Source organism: Cnephaeus nilssonii (genome assembly GCF_951640355.1).
Source record: "Cnephaeus nilssonii genome assembly, chromosome: 16".
NCBI lineage: Eukaryota > Metazoa > Chordata > Mammalia > Chiroptera > Vespertilionidae > Cnephaeus > Cnephaeus nilssonii.
Window position 1 is genome coordinate 6115158 of NC_137087.1, and position 22828 is coordinate 6137985.

Genomic DNA, 22828 nt, shown 5'->3' on the forward strand with positions numbered 1-22828 from the left:
GAGCCAACTTGGTCAGCAGAAGGCAGTGCCTTGGAGAAGGGGCAGTGGTGAGCGGTTGGCAGCCCACACTCCCAGCAGCTGTGGCATTAGCATACAGGCCAAGCAAGGGGACTCGGTGGGCACTGAGTGGACATGATGGCCGAGTTCTGGGTGTGATTCCAGGCTTCTCCAGACAATGCCACCAGCCAACAGAAGCGAGACTTCCAGTCTGAGGTCCTGCTCTCCACCATGGAAATATTTCACATGATGCGAGGAGGTGACATGTTGGTGCTCAGAGGTGAGTGGGGTGACTTGCTCCTCACTGCTATGACACAGGCTGCTGACAGCTGAGCAGGAGAGCCCGCACACCCCCAGCCACTGCCCCGTCTCCTAGAGGAGGCCTGGGTCCTCGTGCTGCAGGACACCTAGGAGCGCGGACGATGCTCTCCGCACATCCGCAATAAGAGCTCACTGGTCCTGCCTGGGGCCCCGGGGAGCGCATGCTTACTTCTTTCCATGACATCTCCACCACCGGTGGGCCACTCGGAGGCAGAAAGGCCTGCCCTCTGAGCTAAAACCACTTCTCCTCCACCTTCAGTAGAATTGTGTCCTCTTCCCATAAGGGAAGTTGAGATATCAACTGGAGTTCAGCATCTTCTGCTCAGCATCTTTGCACCTGTGCCTGGGTACAGCAAGTGTTTTTTAAATGAACCCGGATGAAGATGCTGCATTGCCCCTAAGAAGTTCAGGTCGATGCTTCATTCATAAGCCTAGTTCCAGGGCAGCTGCACCTTCCCAATGAGTTTAAACATAGTCCTTTCTGTGGTCTCAGCCATGAATTCCTCAGTGACACAACTCATCTCTGGACTCCTCCTCGCCTCACAGCATGGACACCCTGGCTACTGGCCTTTCTCCCGGAGCATCTGCAGTGTGGCAGAGTAGGGGGTGGAAGGTGTGAGCTTGGGAGTCCCGGCTCTGCTCTTGGCTATGTCACTGGCTATGGTGTGACTGTGGACAGGTGCCTGAGCCTATGAGTGAGGACAGCAATCGAGGCTAACTCAGAGGGTTGTTATTAGGATTAGCTGAGATCAGAGCATTCTGAGAATAGTGCCTGGCATGTTGGTGATCATGGACAGTGACCCACATTACAGCCTCGTCCTCTGCCTGACACAGCCGGGCCTCAGGTCACCACACAGTCTTCCTGTTTGCCTTATGCCTCCATGCCCCCCCCCATTCCAAATGGCCGCTGGAAGAGGCAGTGCCCCACACTTGCTTCCTCTCCACTGGGTTATATCACTGACTGCATTGTTCAAGGCCAATTTATTTGAATAGGTGGGTCTTCATTGGGTACCTGTGGGTAAGACCCATCTTCAGAGCCCGGGATACACAGAGGGCTGCAGTGGGTATGAAGAGGAGTGAGATGTAGGTGGTTACCCAGAGGGAGTGGAGGCTGTTGTGGAAAGGCCACTCAGACTCTGATGATGTCTCAGACTCCGCCTGTCTCCTCACCTGACCTTAGGTGATAAGGAGCCTCAGCCAAACACAGAAGCTGCTGCTGCTCCTTCCCTCACGATCATCACCCACTTCACCCAGAAGCTGGTAGAGAAGCTGTACAGCGGAGTGTTCTCAGCAGACCCCAGACACATCCTTCTCTTCATCACGGAACACATCATGGTGGTAAGAACCCCGCTGGCCATGGTGGTGTGGAAACGGCCGACCGAGTGTCCGTCTGACGTGCTGCTGCTATACAGGTGGTCCAGATGGACCTGCGGTCCTCCCTGCAAATAGGACCTGAGATGGGTGGGAGGAAGGCGCAGGGCCTTCACAGCCCAGGCGGTCCCTGGTGGCTGAGGGGGTCCTGCAGGGCTCTCACTCAGGCCACCTGAGATCCGTCTCAGTGGTCAGGAGCCATGGTCCCCTCTGCTGACACCTGAGCTCTGTCCCCTTCTAGACTCTATTATGACTGTTAGTTTCATCTTAATTGTTGTTATCCTTCATCAACAAAGAAAGGGCCAGAAAGGTCTTCATCTTCAAAAGACCCATTTCATCTTCTGCTTTAGCATCATGTTTGGGCCTTCCTGAAATCGAGGCAAGCGTCTGTTTTTACCGAGCCCTGTTTTTCTTTAATGTGTACTCTCTCTCAGATAGATCCACAGACATCCATAGTACAAATGCATGCTGGAGGTACACCCTTAGGTGTAAGTGTGTGTGTACATGTGCACAGCTTCTTTACACATAGACTCATACAATCTCAACATTCTAGAGTTGAACTATTTTTGGGTCCTTTTCATTTCATCCTGGAAACCTTTCCGTCAAATGGCCATCCGCTCTTTCCTTGAGGGCCCTGCTCGAGGAGCTCGCTACGGTCCAAGGTGGTCCCAGCCAGCGGGACACCTGCGATGCTCAGGAAGCACGTTCTCTTACTCGGCACCTCCCTGGGTGTGTCCTCTGCCGCAGAACCCGGGAGAGACCCCTCCTTCCCCTCACGCCTCCTGGGAGCGTGCAGTTGGCAGCCCCAGCACCCCTCTGTCTGTGAGCTGCCTAGACCCCAGGACTGCTCCTGGGTGACAGCCAGGCTGAGGTGCAGTGCCAGGCCAGGCCAGGCTGAAAGTGATGTATTCAGAGCCCCTTTCAAGAAGAACTCCAAAGAGAGAGGTAGCCCTGCCAGCTCTGAGAAGGTTAAAATCAGATCCTTGCGAAGTTGTGCTCCCGCCTTTGTTCAGTTGCTTTAACAAAGCCACGGACTGGGCGGCTCAGCAGCCAGCAGTGACGCCTCATGTTCTCGAGGCTGAGAGCACAGGATCAAGGGGCAGCAGGTCTCCTGTCTGCCCAGGGCCCCATTCCTGGTGTGCAGTTGGCCATCTTCGTATCGTCCTTACATGATGGACAGAGAGGAAGAAACCTCTCGCTGGTCTCTTCCTGTCCTTACAGGAATCCCATCCGAGGGCTGTAGCCTCCTGACTGGGTCACTTCCCCAAGACCTCATCTCTAATTCCATCCCCTGGGGATTAGAGTTTCAACATAAGAAGTTTGGGGGGGGGGAGGGGGAGGGACACCAACAGTAAGCCCGCAGCAGCCGCCAGTGGTGCAAGCACACACTCAGAGCTCACACCTGAGAGCGGGTGCCCGCTGGGGCTGATGTGCCTTCAGCGTGTCAGGCCCGAGGACTCTCAGTTCTGCCCACATTTGCCATCCTTCTCTCCTACTGGCGGGGCTCGTAACTCTTAACCTCCGTTTGAAAGATGTGACCAATCTGAGAAGCAGAAGACAATGATAAAAACATGAATCTCAAATTACAGCAGATTTAAATAAAACTAACTTCGTTAGTATAAATAATCGCAGTGCCTGTAAAATTCTAAGAGAGCAATCTATAGCTAATAAATGACCTCTCTAATAGACTGGAGGTTTGCACCTGTTTTTTGTTTTATGGATTCTTTTTGATGAAGCCATGTAAGTGGATGGACCAATTAGTGTTAAGGCTGCAAACCAGGACCCCCTGCCTCCCCACCCAAGTTTCCCATGTGCTGAAGTTCACTGGACCCATTTCCTTGGTGGCTCAGAGAGGGTCAGGTGCCTGGTGTGAGATCGATCCTTGCTGACCAGTTAGCCTCTTTGACCCGGAGCCTGGTTATCTCTAAAGTGGGCTAATCTTAGTGCCTACTTCATCATTCTGTTAGGTTTAAACGAGGCGATGTGTGGAACTCTGTGCAGAAATGCTTAGCATGGTGCCTGGAATACTGTAAACACGCTGCGCATGGTAACTAATACTTACAGTTAGTGACATGTTTTAATTAGACACTATTAATGGTATGTTCTTATACACCGAGGGCCAACCTTCTTACCTATATTTCAGAAATCTCTGGTCCCCTGGCTATTTTACATAATATGACTGTGGTAAACTTTAACATTTTTTAAAAAATATATTTTTATTGATTTCAGAGAGAAAGGGAGAGGGAGAGAGAAATAGAAACATCAATGATGAGAGAGAATCATTGATAGGCTGCCTCCTGCACGCCCCCTACTGGGGATCAAGCCTGCAACTCAGGCATGTACCCTTGACTGGAATCGAAGCTGGGACCCTTCAGTCCACAGGCCAACGCTCTATTCACTGACCCAAACCAGCTAGGGCGACTTTAACATTTTTTACACCAAATTTTGGTAAATCCAACGATTTGAATTGCCTTTATTGATCACTCACTTAAATGGAAGCTCCACGGTAGAGACAGCTGTCCTATTTGACTTTTAGATCCTGCCACATTCTGAAATACAGAAAAGACTGAGCCAGTATCATTTTCACAGTTAGTGGGATCCGTTCCTAAAACGGTGCAGTGCGCACAAGCAGGTCTGTGTGTGTTATTTCATGACCAGGTCGTTGAGAATGCCTCCTCACAAAGGGACAGCGCCATCAGCGCTTTGTACAGCAGTCTGAATAAAGTCATCCTGTACTGCCTGTCCCAGCCCCAGCAGTCCCTCTCCGAGGGCCTGGGCCTCCTCCGCGTCCTGCACTTCCTGCAGGAGCACTGGGACGTCATCTTCGCCACCTACAACTCCAGCGCCAGCTTCCTGCTGTGCCTCATGCACTGTCTGCTCCAGCTCAGCGAGGGGAGGTAAGACTCCGGGAGGCCCCTCCCGCCCACTGTGGTCAGGGAGCAAGGAGCCTGCAGGGGCACTGATGAGGTCAATATAAATGAGAGAACCCTTTGTTGATCTGGTTGTCCGCGTTATGTACAATGTTTGATAACATGGTAGGTCTTCCTCAAACCTGTCCATGTGACTGAGCATCTAGAATCACCGTAAAATAACAATTTACCCAATCTCCACAATTCTCAGGTGGTAAGATTCTTCATTGATTTATTTTGGGGGCAGAAAACGCCAACATTAAATATGCACTTTGATTTTATGCTGCAGGCAGATTTCAGAAATACTAACATTTGAAAAATATAACCATAGAATGGGAAAACATAAAAGAAATTGTATTATGCAAGCCAGGAATCATTTTGCTTACAGACTAAAATATATAGACAATTCATGATATAAAATAACACCCATAACTACACGTGTGTAGGAAATACTAATAACAAAAGCTTCATCTCACTGAATCCTTTCCCGGAAGCCCCACGTTTGGGCACGTGTTGGATTTCCTGTGCACGTGCACTCTCTGTGTGTGGAGTGTGTGTACCGGGCGTCACCAGGGCCTGGTGCCGTGCTGCCTGCGAATGTTACCTCATCGGTGGGGAGCCATGCTGAGTGCAGAGCCAGAGAGGACTGTGGGATATTCCATTTTGCTCTTGTCCTTGTCCTTGATTGTACTTATTCCAGTACAAATTATGTTTCATTTCTGGAAAAAAGGATCCCAAATTCTGCCGAGTTGCCTACTGAACATTACAAAACAGTTTCTGTCTGGGAGGCACTGGAAAATACTCCCAGCCCCCTGGACCAGAGGAGGCACTTGCCTTTTCATTCCTTTGCAATAAAAGCATCCATGTCAGTGTGTGGGATAAATTGGGGGCCTTGCTCTCCTGTGTTTGAGAACTGGCTCCTGTCCATATTGAAGGTGTAGGTGACAGAAACAGTGCTTGAAGCCCCACCCTCAGGACATCCCCCTGTTTAGAAAGGGACTTCAAGATCCAAAGGGACTTCGTTCTAGAAATTTCAAGAGTGGACATTGTCATATGCTGTATTTTTTCATTTGTCATTTTTGTACTGAGTGTATATTCTGCTTGGTGGGCTGAGGAACCCAGATGAGAGGACACATAGATATTGACATGACCAGGAGCCCTGGAGCACACGGCTCATGGGGAGCCTAGTATGTAAACCACCACACCCCAATTAGGACCGACTTCAGGACATGTGGGGCCCGGCACAGTGCAAATGAGGGCCCCTTATTCAGAAATTACCATGGTAACAGGGAGTCCAAGCACCAGGCCCTTCGAGTGTGGGCCCTGTCATACTGCTCAGGCCACAGGCCCGTGGCGCTGGCCCAGCCCCATGCCAGGCAGGATGAGGTCAGGGCCACCCAGAGGCAGAGTTCAGTGCTGTGGGGAGTCTGCAAGAAGAAATGACCGATTCCAACGACGGGGAAACCAGGAGAGGGTTCAGGGGGTCTGTCAGAGGGTCTGCTGGGAGCACGGAGTGGCTTTAATCAGACAGGAATAAGAGGCTGGTGGGTTTCCCCTTTGCCAGGATGCTATTGTATGATAGCTGTCGTGGACGTGGCCATGCGCTGTTTGCTTGAACTTGATTAGATAGTTTTTCCATATTGATATGTACTGTGTTTGGAGGATGATCATCCTATATAATAAAAGGGTAATAGGCAAATTGACCCTAATGGCGGAACCACCGGGAACAACCATTTGCTATGATGCGCACTGACCACCAGGGGGCAGATGCTAAATGCAGGAAGGAGCTGCCCCCCCTGCACCGCCACCTCCCCCCCCCCCCCCCCGTATGGTCAGTGCGCTCCCACAGGGGTGCTCTGCTCAGCCACAAGCCAGGCTGATGGCTGCGAGTGCTAAAGATGTCCGACTGTAGCTTAGGCACGCTCCCTGCAGGAAAGCATCAGTTGGACATCCCCCGAGGGCTCCTGGGCTGCCAGAGGGATGTCTGACTGCCAGCTTTGGCCTGATCCCCCAGGGAGCGGGCCTAAGCTGGCAGGTGGACATCCCCTGAGGGATCGCGGACTGTGAGAGGGCGCAGGCTGGGCTGAGGGACCCTCCCTCTAGCTTGTAATGAACGATAGCGTAATCCCAAAGAACTGAATTTCACAGGGAAAATCTCTTGTCTGCTAGTTATCCCGAAGGATTTGGATTGGAACCCAAGCCTAGGATGACTCCTTACTATCAAGTGTTTCTTTCTCCAAATGAAGACGTGAGAGAGAAGAGAGTGGATGACTCCCCAAGTTTGGCTGATGGTACATTTTATTTGCTGTTTATTTGGGGGGAAGTAGATGGCTAGTGATAACTGCTGGGGTTGCATTCTTCAGTGTGTCTTTCCCACGATGAGGAAACATGTACTAAGGAGACATTCAAAGGCCAGAAAAAGCCCTGGAAACCCCCAGAATGATGTGGTAGTAAAGCAGGATAACCTGATGGGGAATAAAATTGGAGCGATTTTTGCATATTAAACATGGAATGGCATGGGTGGAGAGATGGATGGAAGAAGAGGGAGCTCTAAGGGACTTGGTTCGACTAAGAACCAGAGGACCTCACAGTAAGTTGATTTCCCATCTCTGGGTCTCTTGAGTTTTCCTTTGGGCCACTAGATAGAGTGACTGGTTGTTGTATAGCTGTCTTTTGGACTTCCTTCCCTAGACAAATGGGGATGGATGAAATAAACTCATTTCTTTCATGAAATATTTGGCTTAATGGAGGGTATGTTTGGACTTGCTAATATCATGTCAAGTTAAAGGGATTGGCATTTGTAAAAGAATAGCTAGCCTTTGGATCCATGTGCTTGAGAGAGTGCTCCTCTGAGCCAGGAGGCCTCAGCTGACCCTCGCCCACCTCTCTGGCGTGCTGCCACTTACAGGGGATAGCTGTGATACTAGAGGCAGGCACAGGCCTGTGTTCTGTTAGATCGGTACCCAAAGCCAGTGCTCAAAAATCTTGTGAATTTAAATTTTACTCTTACAGTGTTAATGACAGCACGGACATTAGCATTTAGGGACTTAGCTGGCAGAGTGGGCGGAGCAACGTCCATCCCCTGAGGTTGAAAAACCAGACAGTAGAGGCTGGTACCAGAGGCGGGACCCAGTGGTCCAAGGTCAGAGGGGATTAGGCACTGCCCTGGGCTACAGTTTGGGGCCCAGCAGCAGGGTGGCGTGGTAGATTTGTACACATCTGGGCAAATGCAGGGCACTGGGATGGGTGGCTGGTGCAGACCTTGAGCCAGTGCAGGAGAGAGGACTGCCTTGGTCCTGGTCCCATGGCAGTCTTAGTTTGGGTGTCCGTTCCTCTAAGAGGCTAATAAAGGGCAGGTTGGAGGAGCTTTCTGGGGGAAGCAATTTGGTTCCCTAGAGCTCTCACAGGCACGTCCGTTAGGCATCTAACAGAATTGGGAGGTGAGAGAAAGAGGTTCCCTGGACCCATCAGTCATGATTCCTAGCTCTGGACATGCAGGCCGGCAGGGCTTGGTGGGGGAGTTAGATGCAGGGGAGGGCCAGCTCACATAGATGTCGGTGGCATTGCAAAGCCAGGTGACGTTCCACAGGATGAAAGCAGCGCTGACGCGCCCTCTCTCTCAGTCCAGCACAGCGTCCAGAGGACCGTGCACGCTCTCTGGCAGCAGCTCGTGGCGCAGCGGCGGCAGGAGCTGGAGGACACCTTCAAGATCGATCTCTCTGTCAGACCCGGGGAGAGAGAAGTGAAGATGGAAGAGGTCACCCCGCTCTGGGAGGAGACGATGCTCAAGGCCTGGCAGCATTACCTAGGTCTCTGTCACGGGGTCCAGGGGCTTCCCCGGTTCCCCTGGGCCTTTCTCCCTCATTCCTTCAGGGGAGGGGTTTACATCACGGACACCTCATGAATCTTGGCTCACAAAGGATAAATGCTGCTTTGCCTCGTAGGTGAAGGGAAGACCAGAGGTGCCAAGCAAGTGAGAGGTTCTAGAAATCTCTTAGATGGGAGGGCCATGTCCACGCTCACCCTGGGCCTGCAGCTTGGGGGTCTAGGTCCTGCCCTGACAGTCAGCTCCAAGCTGTGTAGTGACCAGAGCTTCGGTTCCTGCGAGTTCCAAGGGAAAGTGTTCATCCCAAAGATATTAGTGGCCCTTGCATTCTATCAGCAATGCAACATTTTACCTCATGTCCATCAGTGCACCGTGATGTTCTCATGTTGTTTTTAAAGAGGCCATTGCTGTCGATTATGGCTCATGCTTGTTTCACGTCTTCCAGCATCACCGAGGTCGCAGACATTGAAGAGCTGGTTATTTCCGGGTGTACTGTCCCAGACTCCTGGGCGGTACCGCACCTCTTATTTCACTGGCTTCCCACACTAGCCCTGGCGGCTGTGTATGTGCATACATGTACACTTTGAAGTCAAAATGTCACTCTATTTCAGGGAAAAGTTCACTTAAACAGGACACGTGCACCCTGCTTATTCACAAGTACACAGCGTGGGTGACATGGTGAGCTGGCCTTGCTGCTAGCAAATGGCTCTCTTTTTTGCCAACAACCTTATGTTTGCAAACTGTCTATATTTCAGGGGCTGTGTTTTAAACACATAATCTTATTTACCCTCTACGACACCACAGGAGATCAGATACTCTTATTCCCATTTCACAGATGAGAACACGGAGGCTTAAGAACTTTAGCTAACTTGCGCAGATGTGAGCGCACTGTGGAGCCAGGGGTCTAAGCGGGGCCGGGATGCAGAAACCCGTCCCATATTTCGTAGTCAGAAGACAGCAGTGTGAGCTGCAGCCTGGGCTGCCCCTGTCGCAGCGCTGGCTGGCCATTTGAACGCCCAGCAGCTGGAGAGATAGCGTGTGTCTCCTCTCAGTTTCTCCTCTGACAGTCTTTGCTTCCCGGTCCGCAGCATCTGAGAAGAAATCTCTGGCCAGTCGCTCGAATGTCGGACATCACAGCAAAGTCACTTTGTGGAGCGAAAGCTTGTCCTCGGCCATGAGGCTGATCCCCGGGCGGCAGGCCAAGGACCCCGAGTGCAAGGCAGAGGTGAGCCACACCCCTTTCCTAAGAGAAGCGTCGGCATTTTCTTCAGACCCCAGGAGTCACGTCCCCTCTCTCTGTTGTCACTAGACCAATCTAATTCCATGCTCCTCCGCGCTCTCCCGGGGCCTTTGGCTCCCCAGCTGAGGCCGCTTCCGGGGAGCCAGGTCTTGGGCTTTAACCTCAAGTGCATGCGCCTCCCCTCGAGCACCGAGAGCAGGTGTTCCTTGTGACATTAAAAATCAAACGGAACCGTGACCCATGCTCCTTGTCACGTGTGCGCAGGCGGTCAGCGGGAGCTGGGTGTGTGGGCTCAGCGAGGGGACCGGACACGGGTGCTGTCCCGGGAATGCAGGTTAGAGCCTCTTGCCTCGGTGGGCTGAGGCGTTAGAGTTTTCTAATTCATTTCTCTAAGGCTGTGTGGTGCCAACAATGAGTTTTGTGCGATCACGAGTTCTGTGGTTTGGAGCAGAGCAGTTCTCTGAGCTGAGCCTGCTGGCCTGCCCACCTACACAGCTTCTCTGCTGTCCCGGCCTCGGTGCAGCCTGGGCTGGGCCTCCAGGACTAGCTTCCGTGGGGAGAGTGCTTCCTGTGACCTCACTTTGGAAGCTATGCAGCATCAACCCCGCCGGGTCCCTCTGGCTGAGAGAGGCACAGCGTTCTGCCCAGGTTCAAGGGCAGGACTATGCACTACCTCCTGGTGAGGAAGCGGCCAGGCTCCGCAAGAGCGTGCAGGCTCTTTTTGGAAAACACATCGGTTCTGGTGCTGGGCTCCCTGGTCTGCAGAGGCAGACGGTGGTCATGGCCTGGACATGGCCGCAGGGAGGGTCAGGAGACCTGGGGCAGTTTACTTATCGTCCCTGAGTCTTTCCCTCCTCGCCTCTACAATGGGACAGATAACCGTGGGAACCCGTGGGAGAGGGCCCCCAGGAAGGTGGGTGGATCTTGATTGGCACGTGACACAATGTGAGCTCTCTGCCCATTGGACTTTGGAAAGTGAGCTTGACTCCAGATCCCACGTGCTCAGAGTCTGGGCTCTGCTGTCCCCACGTGTCCACTGTGGTCAGTGGCTCTGGGGAGAGGCACTGTCATCAGGTCCTGGGAGGAGCGAGGCGTGAAGGGCGTCCTGCACTGCCCAGCAGCGCAGTTAGGGTTGGGGGAGTGTCTTTGCTCGGCGCTCCAGAAACGGGGGGCTTCAGACCATAGGGAGAAGCGCCCAGACACAGAGGGAGGCCGGGAGATGAGCGTGGCTGGGCTGCTGGCCCCCTGGGTTCAGAAGCAGGCTGGCTGCACCCGAGCTCTGTGGCTTGTGGAAGACGCTGGTCAGGAGTTGGTGGGCAGACTCCCTGGCTGCCTGAGTGAATAACTTACTGAGGTTTTGTATCAGCTGTGGTATCACACGGCTCCCAGGAGCCCCATTGCAGATGTGGAAACGGAATCTAAGAGCGAAGTCAAGGGCAGCACAGCCAGGAGGAGGCAGAGTGCAGGGGCCTCCCGTCCCGCCCGCCGTGCAGGACCTCAGGCCAGGCCAGGCCCCTCGGGGCCGCCTGCTGAACACACAGTGGGAATGCGCCGTCCACATCAGAATGCGAGGAAGCACAGAAAACGGCAAGCGCTCTAGAAGTAGAAGACAGTTTACAGACTCCCGTTTTACCTTAGAGCCTTCTCCACCAGGGAAGCCCATTCCTAGCGGCGTCGCTGCCCGGAGCCTGGAGGCTGGAGCATCCCTCCTTGGCCCAAGCACTTGCGCTGGACCAGTGCACGTGTGCCAGAAGGCACCCAGCCTCTCTTCCACTCGCTTCGCTTTGCTCCTTGGCCAAGTTAGCACCGTCCCTAGGAGGCCAGGCCTGTCTGGCTTGGAGCCAGGGAAGGGTCGGCTGGGATGCTGGGCACAGACATGCATTTTATGGGGACCCTTGCAGGCTATTGATGCCGCCTCTTGCCAGTGCCAGGGTGGCTCCCTCCCTCGAGGTCACTGTCATTGGCTCCGCTCAGCTGCCTCTGAGTCCTGGGGAGGTAGGTTGAGAGACCAGCTCATCTGAGAGCAGTTTGAATAGGCCGCACTGTTTGGAGCCACGTAGGGTCACAGTGGCTCGGCACTGTTAACTCACCTCGTGGAGAGATCTGGGGAAAGGAACATTTGAAACTGGCTGCCTTTTTGTGAAGGCAGGCTGTGGAATATGTTTCTACACCAACGAAGGTCTCATTCACTCATTCACTTATTCAACAAATATTCATTCAGTGCTGACTGTATCCTGCTGTAAGCCCCGAAGTTACAAAGAGAAAAAAACTAACACATTCTCTGCTTTAATGGCGGCTGCTTCCTAGGGGGTGAAGATCTACAGTAAACAGATAAATAAACTCATAAATGTGGGGGTGCTATTGCTGTAGGGAAATAGAGCAGGGAAGGGGAGAGGGTGGCGAGAGAGGTGCGGGCTGTTTGGATGAAGGTGGTCAACTGCCCTCCCTGGCAGGAGGTGTGGAGCAGAGAAATAAGGAAGGACGCGTGCCGGTTACTCTCCGGGAAGGAGCGGTCAGGCCGAGGGGATCACCAGGCAAAGGCACCAGGCAGGCGAGCGCTGGGTGTCCTACGGCAGCCCAGGTGGAGGGATGGACGAGTGGAGAGGCACAGCCCCGGGACATCACCCTCGGCTGTGTTCCGGGAGGAACTGGGATTTCTCCCTCGTGAGCAGCAGGGCTGGGTGACTTACGTTCCTCTCCGATCAGGGCACTCAGAAGCTTGGGAGATAATCGTAGCCCAACTCATAACTGCACGTACCTAGCGGGATAAACTTCTGCAAAACACATGTACACACACACACACACACACACACACACACACACGTGCGTGCACCCGCCCCCCCCCCCCCCCCCGCTTCTTCCTTCCTATGTGAGCCCCATTTGTTTCTTCTTAAACCTGATTGTATATCCTTTCTATAGCTTTTAACCTGTGGATTTTTTAAAGCCAAATTATTTTTGAAACAAAGTGGATTATGTTTTAATTTTTAAAATGAACTGCATCTTTGCTTAGCAGCGTTCTCTGCCAGGAGCTCCGCCTGGCCGGGCACAGTGCCTGCTGCACGGAGGTTCTTAGGGACAGTGCGGGGCCCACGCGGGGCTCCCGTCCTGGGGGGGGGGGGGGGCTCACCCGCAGCCCGCACTCGTCACGCCTCCGCACACTGTGCTGACAGAAGGCACAGCTTCTCAGGTACATATGTGCGCTGTGATGTCATAGGATAAGAGCATCAACTATTTGCCCTGGGGTCTGTTTAATTATTTTTAAAAATTAATTTTGATTATTACAGCTGATTACACCTCAGTGAGCAATGTAATTGATATTTTCTAATGTATCCCAAGGAACATTTTGTACAACACGCTTTTTGTTGTTGAAGGTTAAAGACTCCGTTATTGGTTTTTCCCTAAATATGCCCACATCATCAGTCCCTCCAGCGAGGTCGCCATCTGGAAAAGGCAGCGCGAGACATTACTCAGGCACAGTGCATGAAATTGGCGTTTCGGCGTCTTCTGTCTCTCCGTTGTAATTAAGGGAGCTGGTTTTGGAGGAAACATTATTCATTTGGTGTTACTCCTGATCATGTCAGCAGCTGACAGCTCCACACGCAGGGAAACTGTTCCTGGGAGCGGGGCGCGGCGAGCCCGATCCCTCTTGCTGCTCGGCTCCTGGCGGGAACGTTTCCTCCGGGCGGCTCAGCGGGCAAGGCCGAGGCCGGTGTGAGCGGGGCAGCCCCTTCTTCCTCGTCCCGGGCCCTTCACAGCCCCTCTGGCCCTTGTGACCAGGTCTCTGCCAGGGCACAGGCTGTGGTGCCAGCCCGATGGACAGAGGCTGGGGTCCGGGCTCTCCTGGGCGCCTGCGTTGGCTAGTGTGGAGAAGGCCAGGGCGCCCTGCCGCATCCTCGCCAGCTGGGCTCTGACTTCGCTCGCCGCTCAGTTCCAGATGCTATTGTTTAAAACAAATTGAATCAACAGCCAGTGCTGGTGTCTTCGTTTTGACAGACACACCTTGGCCATGGTGTCGGTCTCCATGGGAAACCGGTGAGGGCGGGCAGGAGCTCTCTGTTCTATCGTTAGGACTTTCCTGTGAATCTGAAGTTATTCCACAATATGAAGCGTGTCAGCGTCTGTCTTTCAGTGTTAGCGAATGGAAACAGTACACGGACATGGGCACTGGGGGCCGGGGGAGGGGCTGAGGGTGATGGCGCCTAGCCTGGGCAGCGTGGGCGATTGGCGGCACGGTGAGTGCAGGAGAGCATGGGGTCTAGTGGGGGAGCCGTGGCCTACAGGTGGCGGTTAGGCAGGGGACCAGCACGTTTCTGAATGTCCAGGTTAGACTGCAGTTAGGGACCCTGAGGGCGGGCGGTCTGGGGCTGTGGATCACTCAGTGGGGGGAGGGTCTGCAGCGGTCAGAGCTGTGGGAGTTAAAGAACGTGCCTGAGAACGCTGTTGCGCCAAGGATGAGATGAGCAGCAGGGAAGAGGCCCACAGGAGACAGGCGAAGCAGGCCAGGGCGGAGGCGTGTCCAGGCATGGGAGGAGCAGGCCAGAGGAGAAAGGTAGGGTGCAGTGGGAGCCCCTCTGGGGTGCTGCTGCCTGGCCTGTGTCTTACAAAGTGTGAGGTGCATTTCCCCCCCAACTTTGCTCCTGGGATCAACTACACATTGTCTCATGCTGGGGCCAGGTGGGCCCCACTGGAGCACACGCCTGGAGCAGGCCAGCCCTGGTCCTGTGTGTTTCCGTGGAGACAGCTGAGCAAGCGTTCAGGGGCTGTTTCTGAAGCTGAAATGGCCCGTGTAGGGAAGCCCGGGCCCTACGGGAAGTAGCAGAGGGGATGGGAAGGCACCACAAGCCAGGGTGACACACCGACTTCGCTAAAATACAAAGGCCATGCTTTGTGTTGGAGTTCTCTGTCGGCCTGGCAAGGACACAGAACGCAGAAGCACTAGACATGTGTCCTCTAAAGCTGCCCTGTGGGTGAGCACAACCCCCCCTGCCAGACACCTGTAAGGCCAGCCGTGCCCACACACGGGGCCTGGGAGACCTCAGAGACCACACACCTGTGTGGGCAGGCGACTGTGCCCCTGCCATGGGCTGCCTTCCGGAATGTGGGCACAGGCCCCTCCTCTCCCACCCCGGCCGTGAGCAGCCTGCCCTGGCGGAGACGCTGGCAGAGACCAGCACCCAGCTGGCCGCTGTGGTAAGGGCAGTCCTGCCTCAGGTCATTGGCAAGGAAAGTGACGTTTGACCATCCACTCTGCACACTTTACCCATTATCTCTTTAAAAGACCATTGTTTAAAAATTCAAATATAACTGAAGTAGAGAAAATAATAAAATGAACCCCCATGTATCTATCCATCACTTCCATAATTTCCAACTCATTACCAATCTTGCCTCATCTCCATGACTAACCACTTTCCCCTCTGCACAAAATAATTTTGAAGCAACATCCCAGACATCATATTATTTCATGCGTAAATGTGTCTGTATACTTTCATTTTCTTTAAAGACATCATGAAACACAAACATTGCAGCAGAGAGAGAGAGTGCAGAACAGAAGGCTGCCTCCGTCCCTGTGGGAGTGCTCAGGCTCCACTGCCCCGTCCACGGTGCTTGTCTGTCTCCTGCAGCTGAGTGGTGCCCGCCTGGCTGAGCCTGAAGGCGTGGGGGCCTCATGGAAACTCCTGCCCAAGGCAGGAGGACGGCTGAGGCTTCTCCAGGTCTCCGATGCCTTTGAGTTCAGTGCTTTGACACTTCAGTGTTCAGTGAGTGAGGGCCCCTGCTCAGTGTCCAGTGGGTGAGGGCAGTAGCTCAGTGCCCAGTGGGTGAGGGCACTGGCTCAGTGTTCAGTGGGTGAGGGCAGTGGCTGAGTGTTCAGTGAGTGAGGGCCCCTGCTCAGTGTTCAGTGGGTGAGGGCACTGGCTCAGTGTTCAGTGGGTGAGGGCACTGGCTCAGTGCTCAGTGGGTGAGGGCAGTGGCTCAGTGTTCAGTGGGTGAGGGCACCGGCTCAGTGCTCAGTGGGTGAGGGCACTGGCTCAGTGCTCAGTGGGTGAGGGCAGTGGCTCAGTGTTCAGTGGGTGAGGGCAGTGGCTGAGTGTTCAGTGGGTGAGGGTACTGGCTCAGTGCTCAGTGGGTGAGGGCAGTGGCTGAGTGTTCAGTGGGTGAGGGCAGTGGCTCAGTGTTCAGTGGGTGAGGGCAGTGGCTCAGTGTTCAGTGAGTGAGGGCAGTGGCTCAGTGTTCAGTGGGTGAGGGCCCCTGCTCAGTGTTCAGTGGGTGAGGACACTGGCTCAGTGTTCAGTGGGTGAGGGTACTGGCTCAGTGCTCAGTGGGTGAGGGCACTGGCTGAGTGTTCAGTGGGTGAGGGCACTGGCTGAGTGTTCAGTGGGTGAGGGCACTGGCTGAGTGTTCAGTGGGTGAGGGCACTGGCTGAGTGTTCAGTGGGTGAGGGCACTGGCTGAGTGTTCAGTGGGTGAGGGCACTGGCTGAGTGTTCAGTGGGTGAGGGCACTGGCTGAGTGTTCAGTGGGTGAGGGCACTGGCTGAGTGTTCAGTGGGTGAGGGCAGTGGCTCAGTGTTCAGTGGGTGAGGGCACTGGCTCAGTGTTCAGTGGGCGAGGGCACTGGCTCAGTGTTCAGTGGGTGAGGGCACTAGCTCAGTGCTCAGTGGGTGAGGGCACTGGCTCAGTGTTCAGTGGGTGAGGGCACTGGCTCAGTGCTCAGTGGGTGAGGGCACTGGCTCAGTGTTCAGTGGGCGAGGGCACTGGCTCAGTGTTCAGTGGGTGAGGGCACTAGCTCAGTGCTCAGTGGGTGAGGGCACTGGCTCAGTGTTCAGTGGGTGAGGGCACTGGCTCAGTGTTCAGTGGGCGAGGGCACTGGCTCAGTGTTCAGTGGGTGAGGGCACTGGCTCAGTGTTCAGTGGGCGAGGGCACTGGCTCAGTGTTCAGTGGGTGAGGGCACTAGCTCAGTGTTCAGTGGGTGAGGGCACCGGCTCAGTGTTCAGTGGGTGAGGGCACTGGCTCAGTGTTCAGTGGGCGCAGACCCTGTAGGTGCACTCAGCTGGGGAAAAAGGCTCAGGACTCCCGAGAGCCCAGTGCTGAGCAGAGACTGTGACATAGAGAGGAATGGGCTTGGGAAGGAGGAGAGGGACGTGCGGGGTAGAGTCCAGCGTAGCAGCTGGGGAAGTAGGACCACATCTGTGGAAACTGTAGTCAGAATTCCTTGGGAAGGTCTGTGAAACGGGTTAAAGGCAAAGATCTTGAAGAGATTGTAGGACATTTTAACAATCTGAAATTCCACAGGTTGTCACTGGGAATGGTTTTACTTCAACTTGTAGTAAATTCAACATGATGCTTGTGGGCAGGAGGGAACGAACTTTCACAGGAGACGTTTCGCAGAGATGACCCAGATCTGGGGGCAGTTCAGACACGTGAGGACTCCTAGAGTTGAGGGTGAGAACTTAGCCATCCATTCTCGCTGGCAGAAACAGGGAGAAAGGCAGCCTGTGTCAGCCAATCAAGAAATAAGTGAGGGGAGAGATAAAACGTCAAAACCTGGGACCAAGAGAGTGAGTGGGAAGCCGAGGTCACAGCCTTTGTGAGGTGCCACCGCCCCGTTGTGCTCGGAGGTGGGAAGTCTTGTGAGCACGTAATTAAATGCGGCACGTAATTACTAGTATCTGTTAAAGGAACAGAACCACTCACAAACAAACGCGAGCATGGCTTTAAAAAGACTGAAAGCCGTTCATTGTGCTTTGCTTGTGGTGGGATTTGGGATCAAGAAAGAGGAAATTTGTTAAGTCCAATAGTTTCATCGCTGACTCCTCTGAAGCTTCCGCTCTCTGTAACTGGAAGTGAAGTCTGGGTAGGGTGTATCTCAGCCTTGCTCTTGCAGGCAGCTGTGCTCCAGCATCGCACCCAGAATGAACTTCCCACCGCAGCGTGGGTCCTCGGGCAAGGTGGGGACCCCGCACTGGGGTCATGGATATGCACGCAGGTGGGCAGCCCGAGGGTGAGTTAGCCTTTTAGGTTTCCTGCTAGTGATCTGGGCACTCAACCACAGCCTTCTCTCTCATTTCCTCTCTTCTCTAATCTATCTCTCTCTCTCTCTCTCTCTCTCTCTCTCTCTCTCTCTCTTCTCTCTCTCTCTCTCTCTCTCTCTCTCTCTCTCTCTCTCACACACACACACACACACACACACACACACACACACACACGCACCATTCTGCAGACAGTTGATGTTGGACCCGCCCATCCCCGCAGTGAGAAGTGCATGGAAGGAGCGCCCTTGAACAAGGAACCCTACACCCTGACAGCACAGTGGACAGCCCCGCAGCCGGGGTTTGAGCAGCGTCGCTGGCAATGTTAGGGCTCAGAATAATGGGAAGCCCCATAACGGGCCCACGGAGACAGCGGCTCTCCCTTTCCCATTTTAAGGAAATATTAAATATTACTAGTCTATCACAGGGCCTGCTACAGGAGTTTGAAAATAGAAGTAAATGAACAAACTAAACACTGATACCTTTACTGACGTTTCTTTACAAGCGCATCATTTGTGAGGCATCTTTATCTTCATAATAGAAGGATAATTAACATCACTAATTACCTAATTAAGTCCATTAAGCATCCACCAACAGAGCCTGTGAAGCTGACATCATGTTCTACTGTCAACAAATGCCTTTGATTTCTTAGGAAGTAATTAAAATGTAAATTAGCATGCGATTGTAGGCACAGGGGAAGTTTGGAATCAGATATTCATTTCGAAACCGCTTGGAGCAACATCAGCTGGGGCGCTTTCTCCGGCGAAGCAGCCTTTTCGCGATGGGACGCGTGGAAGCTGCCTGTGGCATCGGCCGGGCTCCACACCGAGCCGCGGCGTGGGTAGCTGATGCGTTTGCTCCCCCGCTTTCTGCTTTTGTTCTTATTTGATCATTTTACTTAATATGTTCATTTACGTTTGTGTCCTTTGTGTTAAAAAGATCACAACTGATATTTATTTCTGAAAATTTTCTGTAACTCGTTTTTTTTCTGAAACCTCTCTGTAACTTAAATTCTGTAGTTGTGTTTACCCTTTAAAGACTTTTAGGCAAATCTTTTATCGTATCCGCTCTGTCAGTTGGGTTTGGAGAGTCATCAGTGGCCTCCTGAGCCCAGGTGACACGCGTGGGCAGGAGAGAAGCTGCAAGGAGCAAACGGGCCGGCGAGCTCACTCCCACGCTTCAGCGCGCCTCCGCTTCTGAAGAAACTGACTGGAATGAGCACGTTGTAGTGCAAACACCGCGGCCTCCTCAGGGTAGAATCCTCCCCAAACCTCACGTTTGCTGGACAGGACGCTTCTGAGATGGAAGCCCCAGCCTGAAGCCCAAGGTTACTCCTCAAACACCCTTCACTGGGCCCGGGATGCCCACCTTCCACTGGAGCTGGGTTTGTTGTGGGCGCTCATGGGCGTGATGCCCACCTCTGCAGTCTGGCTGCTCAGATGCTGGGCTGGGTGAGCGCCGCGTCACCTGCTCCGTAAGGGGAAGCGCTCGCTCCTGATCCTGAGCCGCCACCTCTGCTTGGATGAGTTTCCAGGGATGGACTGGGTGGGGCACGACCCGCACCACCGCCTGTACGTGAACAGGTTTCAGATGAAGGCAGCGAGAGAACAACAGCCCGAGATCCGGCCCTGGGGCTCGGGAAGGTCAGGGTGGAGGCCGCGCGTAGAGCCCCTGACCCGCTGACTGCTCCGCTGTGGGCCGGGCCCAGGCTGCTCCCGGGCTGGGCGGGGGCAGGCAGCTTTGCGCAGTGCCTGGCGGTGGAGGCCAGGCTGCCGGGCAGCAGCAGCAGAGGCCTCGTGGGGAGGACACTGTCCTGCGCGACGACGGCGGTTTAGGGGCGGCCCCCCTGGCTTCCCGGGAGCTCTGCTCGCTGGCAGTGAGCGGCAGGGTCTGTATCCCTGGATGAAGGGCCCTCGCTCTCCTTGGTCTGCGAGGGGCCTGTTGGCAGACCGTGCACAGGGCAGGGTGGGTTAGCAGGCACCGGGGCCGGCCCCAGGACCAGCTGCGGGACCGGGGATGGCCACCCTCCCCCGCGAGCACCTGTGTACGCAGCCGACGGAGCTTTCTCTACCAGAATTTCCTCTCAGATGTTTGCTTTAAAAACCTACCTCAAAACGTAGTCTACATCAGGGCAAGGACGCCAGGTCCGCGAGAACATGAGGAATAACACCCGCGGACTCGCTGGCCCTCACACGCCTCGCCTGTCGCTGGCACGGAGGCCCGGCCGCCCAGGCCCCACAGAAGCCCCGGGACGCCCAGGCTCTGCCACCTGAGAGCGGCCGCCGCCACCCTGCGGGCACTCTTCTGAGCGGGTGGCCCCACAAGCACTGAGGCTCCAGTCGTTTTCCTTCGCAGCCAGACCAGAGCTGGAGCCCCGCCAGGACAGGCGCCGGGTGGCGCGAGTTCCACGCAGCAACACGGTACTCTGGGTGCGAGGTCATGCCACTGCCCACCGACAGCCACCTCGACTCTAAACCGTGTTTTGCAAAGTCCTTAGGGATAGATGCTTAGCTCCTTCCCCAAAGGCTTTACCCAACAGAAATGTCTGGTCTGAAGAGGCTAGCGAGACCTTCTCACCTCCTGCTGGTTACTTCCTGCCTGTCTTCCTCCGTGCCCTGCACCAGTGTGCTGTGGGCACATGCCCTCTCTGACCACTGTCGCTGGGGACCACCTGAGCTCATGTCTGCAGCTCAACCACCATATTTTAATGTAGAAATACTGTGCCATATGCCATTCAACAACGAATGATTCGGGCCGGACATAGCGTTTCTCGATAAGAATATAGAAATGAGTCACGGCACAGGGTCCTCGCGTTGCGGGAGTGCTTGTAGTCTGGTTACTTGTCTCTCGAATTAGGTGACATCTAAAGAGACTCACAGTAGAAGGGGGTCCTGAAAAAATGTATATCGATCAAGATTTTGTGAATTGAAACAGATTAATCTTGGGTTGAATCCTTTTGAAAATGGGATACAGTCCTTCACTTGAAAGGCTAATGATACCCTGGAATCTCTTCTGAGGTTCAGATGTTTGTATATTGGGTTGCTTAATGTGAGGTGACCTGCATTCTAAAAACTAACCTTGTGATTAGGGGAAGGGAAGGTATCATCATCCCAGGAAATGCGTTAAAATCCATATATATATATATATATATATATATATATATATATGTACACACATATGTATGTATGTATGTATGTATATGAGACTTATGGATGGGGAAACATTTTTGTTTATTTCTCTAAACTTGAATACTTAAAACTTAAACATTCATCAATGCAAAAAGGCTTTCGAGTTCACAGACGAAGCATTGCCAACGAAATAAGGAATAAAACGGCAGATGGCCGAGGCGTGGAGACTCAGCGGGGCCTCCTGAGGCGCTGCTGCCATTCACAGCCCGCCAGGCCCCACGCAGCTCGGCCGCCAGCGCCTGCCACGTGAGTGAGTGAGTCACAGCGCGCTCTCGCCCTGGGACCCATCTATTGGAGAAACAATTTTGGTTAATTAAAAAATTCTTTCAGCGTCTCCGAACAGAAAGTTCTGGAGTTTACTTGGCGTTGCTGTGGGTGGGGGTTGGTGCAAACGTGGCTCTTTGTCCTGAAGGGAAGGGAGAGCCGGGCTGTGGGGGAGCCGAGGCCGGGAGGCCGGGTCCTTGCTGCTGGCTGATTTACTAGCGTAATCGGGAGTGAGGAGGGAGCAGCTGAGGGCCTTGGGCAGCACAGGTGCTTGAAGGAGCGTGTGTCGGGGAGGCTGCGGCAGTGGCTCTGCGGGGACTCCTGTGCCGGGACTCCTGTTCGGGTGGGGCTCTCGGTGCTCTCTGGGAAGCCGCGTGTGAGCAGGCCCCGCACGTGTCAAGGCCCGAGGGTGGGAGTGAGTCTGTGCATTTGAGAAGTGAGAGCTCGTATGGCTGGAGTGCAGAGGACAAGTGGCCCAGCAGGAGGGGCTGAGCCCATTGCCAGCATGGGCCAAGTTCTCTAGGGGATCAGAGAGCCCCCTGTCTACGACTCCACCTGCATCTGCCTCTGCATCTGCTCTCTCATCTACTAAACACCCGTTTCTGCTGCGAACAGTCCCTCCTCAACCTTCCACACCCACTCACTGATTTCCCACCACATCCCAGGCCCTTGGGGGAAGACAGGGGATACGGACAGGGAAAGTCGCAATCCCTGGCCTGCCGGGCCCACCTTCCCGCCTGGGACAGTTAGTGTGACCAGAAGTGCAGGGACCAAGAGGTGCTCAGCCAAGAGCAGGTCTGTTGCGCCTCTTGGAGGGGTTTGGGCTGAGATGAGGAGGAGGAGGAGGACTAGGAGGAGGAGGAGGGGGAGGAGGAAGAGGAGGAGGAGGACTAGGAGGAGGAGGAGGAGGAGGAGGAGGAGGGGTGGAGGAAGAGGAGGACTAGGAGGAGGAGGAGGACTAGGAGGAGGAGGACGAGGGATAGGAGGAGGAGGAGGGCTAGGAGGAGGAGGAGGAGGAGGACTAGGAGGAGGAAGAGGAGGAGGAGGAGGACTAGGAGGAGGAAGAGGACTAGGAGAAGGAGGAGGAGGACTAGGAGGAGGAGGACTAGGAGGAGGAGGACTAGGAGGAGGAGGAGGAGGAAGACGAGGAGGAGGAGGACTAGGAGGAGGAGGAGGAAGACGAGGAGGAGGAGGACTAGGAGGAGGAAGAGGACTAGGAGGAGGAGGAGGAGGAAGACGAGGAGGAGGAGGACTAGGAGGAGGAAGAGGACTAGGAGGAGGACGAGGGATAGGAGGAGGAGGACAGGAAGAGGATGAGGAGGAGGACTAGGAGGAGGATGAGGGATAGGAGGAGGAGGAAGACGAGGAGGAGGGGGAGAGGAAGGAGAAGGGGGAGGAGGAGGGGGAAGGGTGTGAGGGAAGTCGGTGGGACAGGGATAGGTGTGGCCGCTGCCTGTGAGGGGCTGCTGGCTGGGTGTCACGGAGGCATCACACCCAGTTTCTCCTAACGCCGCCGTGTGTTTATTTCCATCTGACATGCCCCAGGGGATTCACGCACCCTTAGATGAGGGCGCACTCAAGGGAATAAAGAAAGACCAGGAACAAGAATAATAAAAGGAGAAAGCCAACTCCTGGGCAATTAAGACCATAGATTGCAGCCTGTGAAGACTACAAGGCCCTGTACATTG

The 22828-nt window shown here is 54.3% G+C and overlaps 1 protein-coding gene across 1 annotated transcript in view; it reads left to right on the forward strand.

Annotated features, from left to right (window-relative positions):
- Positions 1-22828, forward strand: part of WDFY4 (WDFY family member 4) — a 255480-nt gene that overhangs the window by 137720 nt on the left and 94932 nt on the right. The window contains exons 34-39 of the mRNA XM_079793291.1: positions 163-277; positions 1499-1656; positions 4348-4586; positions 6768-6889; positions 8222-8407; positions 9513-9649. Of these exons, the coding sequence (XP_079649417.1) occupies positions 163-277; positions 1499-1656; positions 4348-4586; positions 6768-6889; positions 8222-8407; positions 9513-9649 (957 nt within the window). The remainder of the gene's footprint in view (positions 1-162; positions 278-1498; positions 1657-4347; positions 4587-6767; positions 6890-8221; positions 8408-9512; positions 9650-22828) is intronic.